The 15,819-nt window shown below is 49.1% G+C and overlaps 1 protein-coding gene across 1 annotated transcript in view; it reads right to left on the bottom strand.

Moving 5' to 3' along the window:
• Positions 1-2,126: 2,126 nt before the first annotated feature.
• Positions 2,127-15,819, bottom strand: part of C9H3orf20 (chromosome 9 C3orf20 homolog) — a 69,024-nt gene continuing 55,331 nt past the window's right edge. The window contains exons 12-16 of the mRNA XM_026016981.2: positions 12,189-12,492; positions 9,931-10,038; positions 8,466-8,608; positions 2,894-3,028; positions 2,127-2,223 (exon numbers count right to left, since the gene is read on the bottom strand). Of these exons, the coding sequence (XP_025872766.1) occupies positions 2,127-2,223; positions 2,894-3,028; positions 8,466-8,608; positions 9,931-10,038; positions 12,189-12,492 (787 nt within the window). The remainder of the gene's footprint in view (positions 2,224-2,893; positions 3,029-8,465; positions 8,609-9,930; positions 10,039-12,188; positions 12,493-15,819) is intronic.

Genomic DNA, 15,819 nt, shown 5'->3' with positions numbered 1-15,819 from the left:
CTGGGGTTAACAGCAGTGCCATGTGTGTCATGTGTTTGTCATGTGTGGAGTGTCCACTTGAGTTATGCTATACTTTTTTACTTTAGAAAGTCTTGGACCGGGATCCCTGGGTGGTGCAGCGGTTTAGTGCCTGCCTTTGGCCCAGGGCGCGATCCTGGAGACCCGGGATCGAATCCCACATCAGGCTCCCGGTGTATGGAGCCTGCTTCTCCCTCTGCCTATGTCTCTGCCTCTCTCTCTCTCTCTCTCTCTCTCTCTGTGTGTGTGTGTGTGTGTGACTATCATAAATAAATAAAAATTAAAAAAAAAAAGAAAGAAAGTCTTGGACCTAGTTCAAGGAAGAAGATGAGAGGAGGTATACTGAAGGACAAGTCTAGCTGATCAAGTCAGATGAGAGTTTATGATTTCCAGATAATTTTATACCTTCACATCATACCTGGTTTATTGGGGGCATTGTTGGGGGGTGAAGCCTTATCCCTCTCTCCTGGTATTTCTATGAAGATAGGGGCTCTCCCTTTTCTCCCTCCTCCTCAAGGGACAATTTGATTATGTAGCACTGGACATTCACTGGACCCTGTTTCACCAGTGAAAGACATGCCTGCTCAAGTTTGCTCATCATGGGCCCATTTTCAGTGCAGTGAGCACCCGGAGTTGGGCTGGGGGCCCTTTAGAGACAGTTCTGTGCTCCCTATACACGCAGCTGTTGAAGTGCACAGCCTAGCAAGCAGGCCCAGGTGTCCAATTCAGGGAAGAAGGTAGGAGGGCCAGAGTCTCCAGTCCAGTCTTTACCAGGGTCCTGCCTGAGGGGCTGGAGGGCACCTGCACTCCAGGACAGAGGTAGGGCTTGATTCCCCTTGCCTTCTAATCCTTGTATGCCCTTGTGCTTAGAGAGGGGCAATGGAGGGGAGAGTAGTTAGACACACCCCTAGCAAATATCAAGCCCTTAGGTATCAAAAGGTGGAGGCTTAAGAACATAGCACGTCATTTCAAATCCATTTCTAGGGGAATACATGTATAATTCAAAACATACCTTTGAATGATACAAAGGATAGAAAGTAAACCTCAAAAAATTCAGATTAAAAAGTATCAATTATAATGGGGCACAAGGAGTTAAATATAGAGCACATCACCAAATACTGCCCATAGATCAGGGTCTGCAGTCTTTTCCAAGTTTGCAGAATTAGGGAGACCCTCTGGGGTCTAGGCCCTACTCCAGGAAGTGGCTCTTGGGCGCCTCCGACAAATAGGCCCAGAGCTGGTGACTACCAGCAGGGGATAGTCAGTACATGAGCAGGGAGAGGGGGCTGCTATCTCCAGGCCTGAGAGGCTGGTAAGGACTCTTCAGGCCTGTCAGCCTGGGAAGGGGTCTCTAATCCACCCAAGAGCACTGAGGCTGGGCTAAATGAGGGCATTAACACACACGTGGTGGCGGAGGGGGCGGGTGGTGGTGGTGGTGCACAGGGCTCTGGCTTTCTGGGTGCCACCAGAGGGCCCCCAGGAGTGGCCTGTCACCATCTTCTCCAGCCTGTTCCATGCTCCCTTCCCTCTCATTCCACCTGTCCCTAATTCTCCCTCTTCCCTAGTTTCCTCCTCCCTCAGTCCTCTCCCTGCCCTCTCCCGAGTGGCTCTCCATCTCTCCCCCCATCTATTCTCTCTGCTCTTCCTCCTCTCCTTCTCTGTCTCTCTCCTCCCTCTTCTCTCCCACCCCCTCTTTTCCACCTGGGCCAGAAGCAAAGCCCTTTACACCCAGTTAAGGGTAGGGGGGCACAATTTAGTTCCATCCAAGACCTCCCCAGGGTTAACAGACCCTTTGGCTTGGCCCCCTGGGAGTGAGACATCCATTTCCTTGGGAATGGGGGGTTATCTGGCTGATTTAACTGGCCACAGAGGAAGCTCTGGGTCCGAGGAACCAAGTTTCCAAGGACTCAGCCTAGAACAGGGCTTGGCGGGGGAGGGTCCTTGTAGGAGCCAGCCTACCCCATGGCCTCACCCAGATGCTGGAGACACACTTATTTATTATGCAGAGGCTCAGAGAAAGCGGGTGGGAGACTTTGGAGGCAGGGCTGCAGTGGCTGTGAGAGGAGCTGTGTCCAGGCTTGGAGCCCTGGATAGCCATAGGGGCATCATCATTTCTTGGAGGACTGTTTTTTCCAGGAGGCCACCTTCTTACTGCCCCTCCTGGTTTTGCTGAGAGTAGGCAGGTCCACTTCAGGTGGTTTCGTTCTAAAAATCAAAATAGAGAGAAGCAAATGCTGGGAAATGGGTGGAGAGAACTGGTGTGGACAGAGCTGAGAGCCCTACCCTGGCCTGGCCCGAGCCAAAGTGGGCCTGGCCCTCTGCCTTGCACAGCTGAGGCTCTCTGGGTATTGCTCCAACCTGGGGTCCCAGCGGCACCTGTGACCTTTCTAGGTGCTCATAATTTTGCTTTTCTATCTTCATAAGAATTGTGTGATTTTCATGCTCTTGCAGAATACATAATTCGCTTCAGTTAACATGGCCACATTAGTGGACTTTTGACAGGTCTAGAAAGTTCCTTGCAGGGAGACAGCAGGCAGCCTCCACCCTTCTCAGACTGATGGTCTGGGTTGTAGGGTTTCACTACAAAGTCTACAAGAGGCCTCAATCTCCACCACCCAGACCACTGCCAGTAACTCCAGGGAACAGGCTTGATGCCCAGTTGGACCTGGGCAGTTGTTTAAGTGAGTCAGATGTCAGGGATGGCCCGGGGGGTGGGGTACTGTAGGAGGGTGGGGGGGAAGTGACTTGCCCAAGACCACTTAGCCCCACATGAACTCTGTGGCCTATGGCAGAGCCAGGGGCCCTGCTGTGAGCCACACCCATTCTGTTGATCACAGGAGGGCCCTGCAGCCCCCAGGCCAGGGTGGCCACCTACTTCTTCTCAGCCTCAGGAGGGGACTCCTCCATCTTGTCCCCCAGGGCCAACGAGGAGAAGCTTCCTTGGGTGTCTTCTGATATTGCCTTCTTGGCTGAGTCAGGGTCTTCCAGGCCCGGGTTATAGGCTGAAAGGCTGTAGGGGAGGCAGGGAAGGGAGGGCAAGGTTCAGCAGAGGCACAGCCAGAGGGAGCCCGGAGTCAGCAGCTCTCACTTGGCACCGCCAGCTAACATTCCAGTTCTGAGAGAGAGGAGAGTACAGGGCTTCTCCTCCCCAGGGTGGGTAAAGGGAGAGCCTGACCACTGGAGATCCAGAGACTCCCCAGAGGTCGGCTTCTCTGGCTTCTGTTTGAGGAGGGGATCATCCTAACTCTGTGTCAGTGACCCTTGTGCACCCAGCACTGACCACCAAAAAGGCCTGTGGGGGTGCCGGGGGCGCCACAAGGTGGGCACAGGAGAGAGCATAGGAGGCCAAGGAAAGAAGCCATCATGTATAGTCTTATGGGCAGATCGTGACCCCCTCCACAAATCCACTCCCCAAATCCCCTCTACCCCAGAATGTGACCTTATTTGGAAATAAAGTAGGGTCATTGCAGATGTCATGAGTTAAGAGGATGTCATACCAGAGTAGGGTGGACCTCTAACTCAACATACCTGGTGTCCTTATGAAAAAGGGGACAAGGTGGACACAGACACACAGATGGGGGAACACCATGTGAAGCCTGGAGGAATAACGCTGCCACAAGCCAGGCAGTACCAGAAGCCAGGAGACCAGCCTGGGGCAAATCCTTCCTTCGAGCCCTCAGGAGAAGTGAGGCCTGCCCACACCTCTGTCTCTGGCCGCCAGAACCAGGAGACAGTACATTCCAGTGTCGGCCATTCAGTCTGAGGAACTGTTGCAGGAGTCTTAGGAAACTAATGAATACAGAGGCAGGACAGGCCCTTTTATTCATTATTTCTTCATATTTATTGAGTCCCTGTTATGCCACTTGCTTGAGGGCAGGGCATTTCAGGGACAAGAGATAAGCAGCGGAGGCGAGAGGAGGGCCTCTGTCATAGAAAAATGACAAATGGAGGTGTGGACTGGGCTCTCCTGTTGGACAGAGGTGGCAGGAAAGTAGATTGTGGGAGTGCGTCTCGTGAGACCTTCTGAGCACCACGGGGGTGCAAAGAGTTTCCTGTGCCCCCACCCAAGCTGCTCCTACCTGCCTGCACGCCCCCTCCCCAGGGACAGGTCACAGCTCAGCATTTCCTAGGAACTCAAAGCACAGGTAAATGAAGAAATGGGAGTCCAGCCGAGTGGGGCCCCGGAAAAGGAGCCCTAGGTGGGAGCTGCCACTAGCAGGTTACATGATGTGAGAGTCATGGTGACCAGGACGGGGAGTATCGGCCGTGCTGTGCAGGGAGGCCCTCCATCGGGCCTGGGCTGTGTTGGCAAATGAAACGTTCTGGCAGCTGCGGAGACGCTCTCCTCTGCCTGGGCCGGGGCTGATGGAGAGTGGGACCTGGTGTTACCAGAGCATGGAGGGTGGGCTTTGGGGACCCAGTCAGGCCTGGAGCTCACTAACGGGAAAACAGCGCCTCCCCTTCCCCCTCCCTCAGCTGTTAGCACCTACAGAGCATCTCCCCCCCACCCCCACCCCCACTTTTAAGTTGTGGTTAAAAGTATAAAACATAAAATGTACCCGTTCTTCAGTGCACGCTTTGTGGCGTTAAGTACATTCACATTGCTGCGGATCACCTCCATCTACCTCCAGGCTTCTTCACCTTCCCGAGCTGAAACTCTGTCCCCATGAAGCACTAACCCCCACTGTCCCTCCCCAGCCCCTGGTAACACCACCCTACTTGCTGTCTCTGTGTTTGACTCCTCTAGGGTCCTCATGTAAGTAGGACCGTGCAGTGTTTGTCCCCTTGTGACTGGCTCATCTCACTGAGCATAGCGTCCTTGAGGTGCATCCATGTTGTCGCGTGTCAGAATTTCCTTCCTTTTTAAGGCTGAGCAATATTCCACCATATGCACAGACCACAGTTTATCAGTTCATCCCTGGATGGGCACTTGGGTTGCTTCCACTTCTTGGATCTTATGAATAATACTGCACGAACACAGGTGTACTAAATACCTCGTCGAAACTCTGCTTTCAACTCTTTCAGGTATCTACCCTCAAGTGAAATTGTTGGATCATAATTCTATTTTTAACTGTTTGAGGAACTCCCAGACTGTTTTCCATAGCAGCTTGCACTATGTCACATTCCATTCCCACCAGTAGTTCACGCGGGTTCCAATATCTCCACAGCCTCGCCAAAACTTGCCATTTTTGTTTTTTGGAGAGTGGCCATCCTAATGGGTATAAGGTGGTATTTCACTGTGTTTTGGCTTGCATTCCTCTAATGATCAGTGCTCTTCACTCATTTTTTTAAAAATCAATTTCTGCATCTTTGGATCATTGAAGGTAAAGCATGTGGAGATCGTGTTCACTTCTGAATCCCCAGGGCTGAGCATGAGGCCGGTCACGCAGTAGTTGCTCAGAAACGAATGAGTGGCATGACTTTTAGGTTAAAAGCAGGGGCTGCGGGGATCCCTGGGTGGCTCAGCGGTTTGGCGCCTGCCTTTGGCCCAGGGAGTGATCCTGGAGTCCCAGGATCGAGTCCCACATCAGACTTCCTGCATGGAGCCTGCTTCTCTCTCTGCCTGTGTCTCTGCCTCTCTTTGTGTGTCTCTCATGAATAAATAAATAAAATCTTAAAAAAAAAAAAAAAAGCAGGGGCTGCTTCTGAGGAGAGGAGCCTCCCATTCCTGAAGGTAGAGGAGGGGTGGCCGGATGACCATGGCGGCTGCTCATCAGTGGACACTCTGGCAACCAGTCCTTCCTCAGTCTAACCTGACCTCTACCTCCCAGGGATAAGATCAGCTCTAGATCATCATTCAGCGAAAATGTCCCAAGGGGTTCTATGTGCTGGGCCCTGGGGCTGAGCAAAGGACACACAAGAGGAGAGAGGTGGGGCATGAGATGCAGGACACCTGGCCCTCTGGGCTGGCACAGCTTAACAGGTGCACAGAGACCCGCAGCTCCTTCCGAACCCATGTCTGCTCCTCAGGGCAGAGCTGGCTCTTCAGGCCTGCATGAATCTCCGGGCAGTTGTCCTGCTCTGTCACAACCAGGCTACTCACCAGTGGGCACCCACTCCATCCTCTGCTGGGGCTTGGGGGGCCTCCGTGGGGAGCCCTCCGTCCCTGGGCAGCCAAGCTCCTTCATTGGCCACAGTCAGACCCAGCTCCTCTTCCTGCTCAGAACCCTGCTTCTCCACGGGAGCCTCACAGACTCGAGCCCAGACGGAGGCCTGTCTCTGTGGCGGGGTCTGCCCTCCGCTCTGCCCACCTGCCTGCATTTACTCTGCAGACCTGTCTCCCCTTCCTCTCACCTTCCGGCCTCAAATCCTCCCACTGGAGCTGTACAAAACCGGGCGGATTCAAAGTCATCTCTGGCAAGGAAGAAATGACTCCAGCTCCGGTTATTTTCTGACTCGACCACACGAGTGACCCCAAGCAGGCCCTACCTCGCTGGGCCCAGCCAGGCCTCAGACCTTCAAGACAATAATACAAATGGCTGTGTGGTTTTGTATCATCAAGCTTGAGGTGGTGGTTCGCTTCATAGATGTAGATAAGAGAACTGTTGTTATGGCAACATTTGCTTGTAGAATTTCATTCCCTTTTTTCTCTAAGTGCTTTCAAACTGCCAAACTAATAGGCCATTCTAGAATTAAGAGGAGTCCTACTGATTTATAGTCTCAGGAATCCTCCCCTTTCCACTTCCAAACACCCTGACCGTGCATGCGCGTGTGAGTCTGTGTTTTTGTCTGTGTGTGTCTCTGTGTGTCTGTGTGTCAGTGTGTGTGTCTGTGTGTTGGTGTCTGTGTCGCTTGTTGATTCTTTCCCCACCATTTCTCAAAAACTTACTGAAATCTGTTGTAAGCATGAGGTCCTTTCAGGACCCTTGCGTACAACAAATTAGGAGCCTAGAATTCACTTCAATAATAGTAGCAGGACTAACAATTGTAATTTGTAACCTCGCAATTGATGTTAGTGATGCCAGAATTTCACACATATCTGACTCACCTAATCCTCACAACCCAGCACAGTGCAAACCATGCTCATGCTTGCCTAATAGACAAAGTAGCTGAGGCAGAGGGTAAGTGGTCCTTTTAAGGACAGTGGAAGCCTGATAAAGAGCTACATGTTCTGGTAACTAGCTTTTGGCATCTTCCACTCCCCATCTATGACCTGCCCCTACCCCCAGCACCTCGTCTGTTAAATGTCTCTGAAAAAGCCTCTGCTTGCTGTCTCTGGCACCTTCCAGTGGCCTTGGTTCATCTTCAGTATGGGCCTCCTGGATGTCATCCTCCCCATCACCTGTTTTTGGTATAGTTCTTTCTTGAACCTGAGCAGACCCAGAGCCTCCATTTCGCTTTTTCCCTGGGACTGTCAATGAGCTAGTTGGTCTTGAAGGACCCCCAAGCCCTCCTTGAGTCTCAGGCCGTGGGGTCTCGGTGACTTTCTTCTCTGCACCTGGCTGCATCTGCCCTGCCCGATGTCCACAGGGTCCTTGGGATCCCTTCTCTATTAAACGGTCCAGATGCAGGGCTCAGGGCATGACCTCTATGGTTCATCCCAGAGGAACCTCTTTAGGGTCAGGCCGACATTCTGGCATGGCTCAAACTCGGCGCACTGGGGAGTGCGGGCCCAGGTAGCCCATGTGTGCAGGCAGGTGATGCTTTTTATGTGTATTTGCTCCTCACTTCATGGTATATGGCACCTCAGCAAACACACTTTCCTAAGAGGTGGGACTTAACATTCTCATTTTAAAGGTGAGGACAATGAGGATTAGGGAGGCAAATGGTCCCCCGGCTTACAAAGAGCAGAGTTGGGGCTCCCACCTTGTCATGGGACCTGGCCCACAGTACAGCGCAGGCATTCCAGAATCCACTCTTAACACAGCCTCCAGCAATGTCGTAAACTGTGGGTTCTTTCCCTGGACAAGCCTCCACGCTTCTTGAGCCAAGAGACCTACCTCTGTTTGCCTCACCCAAGCCGGGCCTGGGAGGCGCTCAATAGATGAGCATCACCTGGTTGAAAAGCCGGCACTCAGTGGCCAAGAAGCAGTGGTAAGGCAGCACCATCCCACTTCCCTTCACAAGAGCCTGGCCTCACTTCATGAGGGACCCTTGTCTATGTGGCCCTGCTGGTAAACAGAAGCAGCACTGGGATTACACACAGGATGGGGTGGGGTGTAATGGAACAGAAGGTGGAGGTGTCCCTAGGACCCCTACACAAACCTGTCTTCATTATTTCCCCACAGAAACCAGCATTGTGCAAACCATACCATGTCCCCCACTCTCTAAGAGGGACCTTCCCCCAACTTGTATCCCAAAGAAACCAACAGCACGGCCTCAATCCCCCTTGTCACCTGCGAAGTCTTCTGCTTGCTGCCAGCTTCTGTTCCCACCAGTGTCCCTCCTATAGCAATGTCTCCTCCCACCCCGTGCCTGCCCTGCATCCCGAGTTTTTCCTGTTTTACCTAAATTTGTAGTTGTCTGGCAGGAAGTAGCCCATCTTGCAGTCTTGTCGAGCCTGGAAGATCTGTTTCAGCAGATTCTGCTTGCTGAAGCCATATCCATTCAAAACACAGCCTCCAAAAAGAAGCTTCCCCCCAGCAAACATCTGTCAATGGACAGAAGGGATGCAGTGGAAGAGGCCCGCAGCACACCAGCACTGAATCTCAGGACAGTGCCCTGGGCTCTCAGAGCTTGTGCCAGGAGCCAAGCCTCTCTCTGTTGGTGCCGGGCCCTCCCTAACCCACCCAGCCTGTTCCCAAGGAGGGCATCCCCACCATCCTAACCTTTGCCCCCTGCTTGCCCACCTCCTCAGATGCCACTTCACACACAAGTGTTCCAGGGCCCTGCGGCCAGAAGGGTTTCTTCCTGCTTAGAGGGCCCTACCACACCCGCCTACAGCCAGCTGGCTCCACAGGATGGGAGCCTCTGGAGGGTAGGGCTCTTGTCCTACTACTCTCTGAATCTATATTCAGTCTCCAGCAAGTAGACAACCGTCCAAGGGTTTCTGTGCAAGGATATCCATTATAATGTTATTTGTTATGTACCTCCCCCCAAACAAAATGGAAATAACATAAATGTCCAACAAAAGACTCACAGGTAGAGAAATCAAATGACAGATTCTTATGCAGTGGTTAAAATCACAATTTAAAAACCTGGACCCCAAAGTCAGAAAAAAGACTGAAAAAGCCAGAGGCCAGAATGTTAGCATGGTCATGCCCTGGCACTTCCAATAGTGCTGGATCTAGCAGGTGCCTGGTACGTACTTGTTGCATGAACAAATGAGACAATCTGGGTAATATGGGGAAGTAATTATTTTCTAAATTGTATATTCTAAATTTTCTACTATATATGTGTGTGTGTGTGTGTGTGTGTGTGTATTATTTTTTACAATGTCCTGTTTTTAGTAAAAAGTTATTTAAAAACAGATGAAGAGGAAGGCACCCTGGGCGGCTCAGTCAGTTAAATGTCTGATGCTTGATTTTTACTTAGGTCATGATCTCAGGGTCCTGAGATTGAGTCCTGCATGGGGCTCCATGCTCAACAGGGAGTCTGCTTGAGGATTCTCTCTCCTCTCCCACCACCCTTCCCCCTGCTCACACTCTTTCTCTCCAATAAATAAATAAATCCTTAAAACAAAACAAAACAATAAAAACAGATAAAGACAATTTGGTTCTCTAGGTTAGCTGTCCCCCAATCCCTTGAGCCTTCCAGGCTGAGGGATGCATGGGGTCAGGCTGGGAATAGGAGACTGGACTCCAGCCCTGGCTCTATGTGCTGAGTAAGTCTCAGCCAGGCTTTCTGTCCCCGTTCCTCAGATCCCACAGACTCTCTCTCTTCTCTGCTCCCACAACAGTGAGTCCACAAGTAAGGCTGTAGGAGACAATATTGGCAGGCAGTTGGCAGTTGGTGCCCCTGGGCCTTGCTCACCAGAATCATCCCCTGCACCACAGCATACTTCTTCACCAGTAGGGGTGGTTCCCTCTGCAGGGGGCTGTCCAGATCATACCGCAGCAGGCGGTAGGGGTCATGCCGGCACTGCCAAGACAGAAGTAAATGCCCATCAATCCTATGCCAAGAGGATGCACTCAGATTCCTGCATTGTCAGGCTGGTCAGGTTCCCATGGAGTCCTGGAGCTCCATTCAACACTGCCCCCTAACTCTTATTCAATGGACTCTTCAGCCCTGGCACACACACCTCCCATGACCATTGCCATGACCGTTTGGGCATCTGGGTCCATCTAGGGCCTTCTTCTGGTGAGGGCTGTCATGGAGATGACTGCCTCCCACCACATGACAGCCACTAGCCCCACCCTTGAGGGTCTACAGGACTTGACAGTCCCTTCTGCCTGGGAGAAGCCCTGCTGGAGATTTGAAGTATACCATATTCATGGATGTGTCCATTTTCAGGGTTCCTCCACCCTCTACCCATTGCTGGCTGCTCCTATGGACACCACCCTAAATCCATTAAATCCAGGGCCAGGACCTGAATCAAACCTACATCTCAAGGCGAGACCTTCTCAATCCAGAGTAAAGCTTGTCTCTTTCCCCTCTTTTCTTCTGGATGCTACAAATCCATTAAAATGGCTAATGAATAATCTTTTCTGGTTTTATCTATTTTTTATCCCAGGTGCCTCCAGCTGTTCTGCCTGATATTTCAACTTAAAATGAGAAATCCAGAACTGTATCTGGTGTTCTAGCTTTCACAGCAAGACCATGTTAGGGAACATTTCTGCCTTAATCACACACTGATGCTGATGTCAGAGTCACTGTGAAACTTGACACCTTCCTCCAGATCTGTCCTCCGCACCCCTCAAATCCCACCACCCATTCCTCCAACAGATTCAACCACTTCAGATCAGGCCCTGTCCCCATTCATGCTGCTCACAGCTGGGCTGGACTGCCATGCATCCTATGCTTACAGAGAATTATTAATGAACAATTAGGAGGGACTTTGGTTACCTCAAGTTCCCATGTGGGCAGGGATCCTATCTGTCTATACATGAATAAGCACAGAGCAGGACTCAGTAAGTGTTCACTAAATTTATGTAAATTGGGGTTAACTCCAGAAAACATACACAGCTTTGATGTACAAGACTAGTAAAAAGGCTTTGGTGTCTGGTCAGAAGGGTTCTGACACTAAGCTCCTGGCACTGGGCAGAGTGCAGGCACAAAGGTGGACACACGGGGTCAGGGAGGCCACACTCCTGGGAGGAGAATGGAGAAGGTGTCCCAGGGAAAACACAAAAACTTGGAATTGGGACTGCAGTAAAGGGAGAAGGGGCAGATAGAGGATAAGAGGGCACAGGATGAGAGGATTTGATGGAAGTCACCAGATGGACACAAAGCTGACATGCTTATGTGGCATCCTCTGTTCCGGTTGGGGTGGGGACGGGGCCACCCTTGCACTGTGTTAACCCTGCTAGGGATGGCTACTGGCTAAGGATAATGTTGAGACTCAGGAATGACCCTGTGGCCAGGACAGGACCAGGGGGTTTTCAACGTGCCCCTGATGGACAGATCCTTGAGACTTCAACCACAGTGAACAAGGACCTCAAGCACCTCTTTTTCCGACCACCTTTGCACAGGCTGCTGCCTCTGATGGGAACATTCACCCATCTGCCCAAACCCTCTTAACCTGGGAGATTCTCACGGACTCCCCGGAGGTGGCAGGCCCTGTTCCCCACTCCAGAGCTGGCCCTTCATGGCCCTGTTCAGGGCTGCTATAACTGCTGCCCCACCATACTGGGAGCCCCTCTGGGGCCTGGCATGGGGCCAGCACACAGTAGGTCCTCGGTCACAGTCTATGAATATTTGTGAGCCCATCTCTGCTCTAAGTACTCACACAAATACATAACCACAAGCTATGGTGAGTGCTGTACATGAAAATGGCAGAAAAGTTCTCAAGGTCAGAAAAAGCACTTGCTTCGATGAGGTGACATCCATCTCAGGACAGGAGGATGAATCAGAGGGAGAAAAGACAGGCAAAATAAGACAGACAGTGTGTGGAAGAGCGTGTGCAAAGGCCCCGAGGAGAAAAGGAAGTGAAAGAGGGCCCACGTGCTGAGGTCAAAGGGCAATCTCTCAGCCAGATGCTCAGCCAGTCCTAGAGCCTCTGTGGGGGGTCTTCCCCACAGGGCTCTTGATGCCAAGACCCTGGGGCCTCCTCAGCTGGGCCCAGGACCAACCTGGATACAGGGTGAGGCTCGGCCCTGTTGCCGGTGACTGTAGAGTGTGTCGAGCAGCCACTGGAGCTGTGCAGTACTGGTGGGGCTCTGGCTTGAGACTATGCCGAACACCAGGACCTGGCTGGGATCACGGGGTGCAAACAGGAAGCGCTCTAGCTCCACATCAGTTACCAGGGGTGCCTTCACCATGCACTTACAGCCAGCCCGAATGTCTTCCTTGCGAATGAGCTTCCGCAGCACCAGTGGGCAGTCAGAAGGTGAGGCCGCCCACCTGGTGGGGCTGCGCCCCTCTCGAGCCTTCCTTCTGCAATGAGGAATAAGTGGGTCAGTGCTCAGTGGGCCGGGCTCAGGTCCTAACCTCTATGTGCCTCAGTGTTCTCAGGTGCAGAACTGGTGACTCCTTCATCCATCCAATAAAAAGTGTGGAGTCAACTTGAAACCCTTTTCTTTCTCTGACACCCCACATCCCATTCAATCTATCAGTAAGCCGGTCTGCTCTATATCCAAGAATGATCTAGAATCTGACCACTTTCCTGACACAACCCCCTCCCACCCCACTCCTACTGACATGGCCCAAGCCACCATCATTTCTTGCCTGGATGCCTGCAATGGACTCCTAATGGCACCCTGTTTCCTTCCCTGGCCCCTCTTCAATCTATTCTGCATACACCAGACAGGGATCCTGGCTGGCAGGGTTCATGTCATGTCACTATTCTCTTTGAAACCCTCCAGTGGTGTTCCATATTTCACAGAATAAAAGCCTAAGTCCCTATGGTGCCTTCCAGGCTCTACATGATCTGACCTCCTTCCTCAGTCCCTTGCCCTCTCTTACTCTCCAATATTGTCACCTTTGCTTATTGTGCTCAGCTGCTCTAGCCTGTTTATCTCCAGCCTCAGGGCCTTTGTTTTTGCTGTTCCTTCTGCCTGCCTGGCTCTTCCCCTGGGCAGCCACACAACTCACTTTCCTTCCCATCTCCTTTATGTTTTTGTGCAAATGTCACCTTCTTAGTGTGGCCTTCTCTAACTGTTCTATTTGGAATTGCATCCCTTAGCCCTCAAGGAATGAATAAAAACTATCCCTGAGGAAATCCAGCTATTGGACTTACTAGATAAAGATCTTTAAATCAGCTGTCCTAATTATGCCCAAAGTACTAAGGAAACTAGGAATGAATAACTAAAAGAAACAAGGAAAACAATGTCCTACCAAATAGAGAATATCAAGAAGAAATAAAAAGCATAAAATAAACCAACTAGAAATTTTAAAGTTGAAAGTACAATAAATGAAATGAAAAATTCAACAGCAGATCTGAACAGTCAGGAAAAAGAATCCGTAAACTTGAAGACAGACCAATTAGGATTACCCAGTCTGAGGAACAGAAAGAGAAGACAACAGCAAATTAATAGAGGCTAGTTTCACGTGGGACACCAGCAAGAATGCCAAGATACACACAATAGGAATTCCAGAAAGACAAGAAAGAAAGGAGCAGAAAGAATATTTGAAGGAATAATTGCCAAAACTCTTCAAATTTATATATCTCTAAGAAGCTCAACAAATTCAAAGATATCCACAGTGAGACATATTATAATACAATTGTTGAAAGTGAAAGACAAGAGAATCTTGAAAGCAGCAAAAGTGGTTAATCACATAAAAGCGATCCTCAATAAGATTAACAGCCAATTTCTCATCAAAAATCATGGAGGCTCGGGATCCCTGGGTGACGCAGCGGTTTGGCGCCTGCCTTTAGCCTAGGGTGCGATCCTGGAGACCCAGGATCGAGTCCCACATCGGGTTCCTGGTGCATGGAGACTGCTTCTCCCTCTGCCTGTGTCTCTGCCATTCTCTCTCTCTCTCTCTCTCTCTCTCTCTCTCTCTCTCTCTGTGACTATCATAAAAAAAAAACTTTAAAAAAAGATCATGGAGGCTGGAAGGCAGCAGAATGACATATTTAAAGTAGTAAAAGAAAAAAAAAACCTTTCCAACAAAGAATTCTATATTGAGCAAATTTATCCTTCAAAAATAAGAGAGAAATCAAGATAAAAGCTGAAGGAGTTTGTCATTAGTAGACCTGCTACAAAAGAAATACTAAAGTGCCTTTAAATTGAAATGGAAAAATACTAGACAGTAGCTTGAAACTATATGAAGAAATAAAAAACAAAATCAAGATGCATAAAATGTAGTTTTTGACAACAACATGGCAGAAGGATGAGTTTCTATAGGAGCTGAGATTTTGTACACTTTGAAGCTAAGTTTGTATTAATTCAAGCTAGATTGTTATTGTAATCCCTAGACTAACTACCAAGAAAATAACTAAAAACTATACATAAAAGGAAATAAGGGAATCAAAATTGTATGTTTTGGGTGGCTCAGTTGGTTAAGTAACTGACTCTTGATTTTGGCTCAGGTCATGATCTCATGGTCACTCTCTCTCTGCTCCTCCCCCCACCATTCACACTCTTTCTTTCTCCCTCTCACCTAAAATAAAACAAGTAAAATCTTTAAAAAAAAAAAACTGTATGTATTAGTTAGGGCTCTCTAGAAACAGAACCAATAGGATATATGGATAGGATATATAGGATATATAGATAGGATAGGATATATAGAAAGATATATCAGAGAAAATGTATTACAGGAGTTGGTTCATGTGATTATAGAGGCCAAGAAGCCTCACAATCTGCTGTCCATAAGCTGGAGAGCCAGGAAATCCAGTAGTTTAATTTAATCTGAGTCCAAAGACCTGAGAACCAAAGGAGCCAATGGTGTAATTCCTAGGCTTAGGCCAAAGGCCCAAGAACCAGGAGGCTGCTGTATAAGTCCTAGAGTCCAAAGACTCAAGAACCAGGAGCTCTGATAGCCAAGGGCAGGAAGAAATGGACTTTCTAGCTCAAGAAAAGAGAGAAGGAATTCACATTTCCTTAGGTTTTTTTTTTTTTTGTTGTTGTTGTTGTTGTTTTATTCAGGCCCTCAGTGGATTGGATGGATAATGCCCACCCCCATTGGTAAAGATGGATCTCTTTACTTAGTCTACTGAATCAAATGCTAATCTCTTCCAGAAACACATTCATAGACACATCCCCAAATACTCTCTTCCCCTTAGCCTAGTCAAGTTGGAACAAAATTAAGCATCACACCACACACTAACATATATAAAAAGAAGAAACAAAAGAAAAAGTCAACAATGGATGAATTGAGGAACAAAATATAAGATTTATGGAAAACCAATAATAAAATGGGAGAAGTAAGTCCTTTAATAGTAATTACTTTTATATGTAAATGGATTAAAATCTTCACCAAAAACCAAAGATTGGCAGGATGCAAAAGAAAAAACAACTCAAGATCTAAGTAAATGCTCTCTATAGGAGACTCAAAGATACAACTAGGTTGCAAGTAAAAGATAGAAACAAACTCCAAGCAAATAGTAACCAAAAATGAACAAGGGTGGCTAAACTAATACCAGACAAAGATATAATACTTTAAGTAAAAAAGTTATTTCAGGAGATAAATAAGGCATTATATATTAATAACAGGGTCACTCTCACTAGAAATACAACAATTATGAATATATATTATATATATATGCAATATGACAATATAACCTCTAAATAAATGATGTAAAAATGGAGAGATTGAAGG

This window comes from Vulpes vulpes, chromosome 9 (genome assembly GCF_048418805.1).
Source record: "Vulpes vulpes isolate BD-2025 chromosome 9, VulVul3, whole genome shotgun sequence".
In the NCBI taxonomy this organism is placed as follows: domain Eukaryota; kingdom Metazoa; phylum Chordata; class Mammalia; order Carnivora; family Canidae; genus Vulpes; species Vulpes vulpes.
Note: the sequence above shows the minus strand (reverse complement) of the source record. Positions and strands in the feature narration are given on the sequence as shown.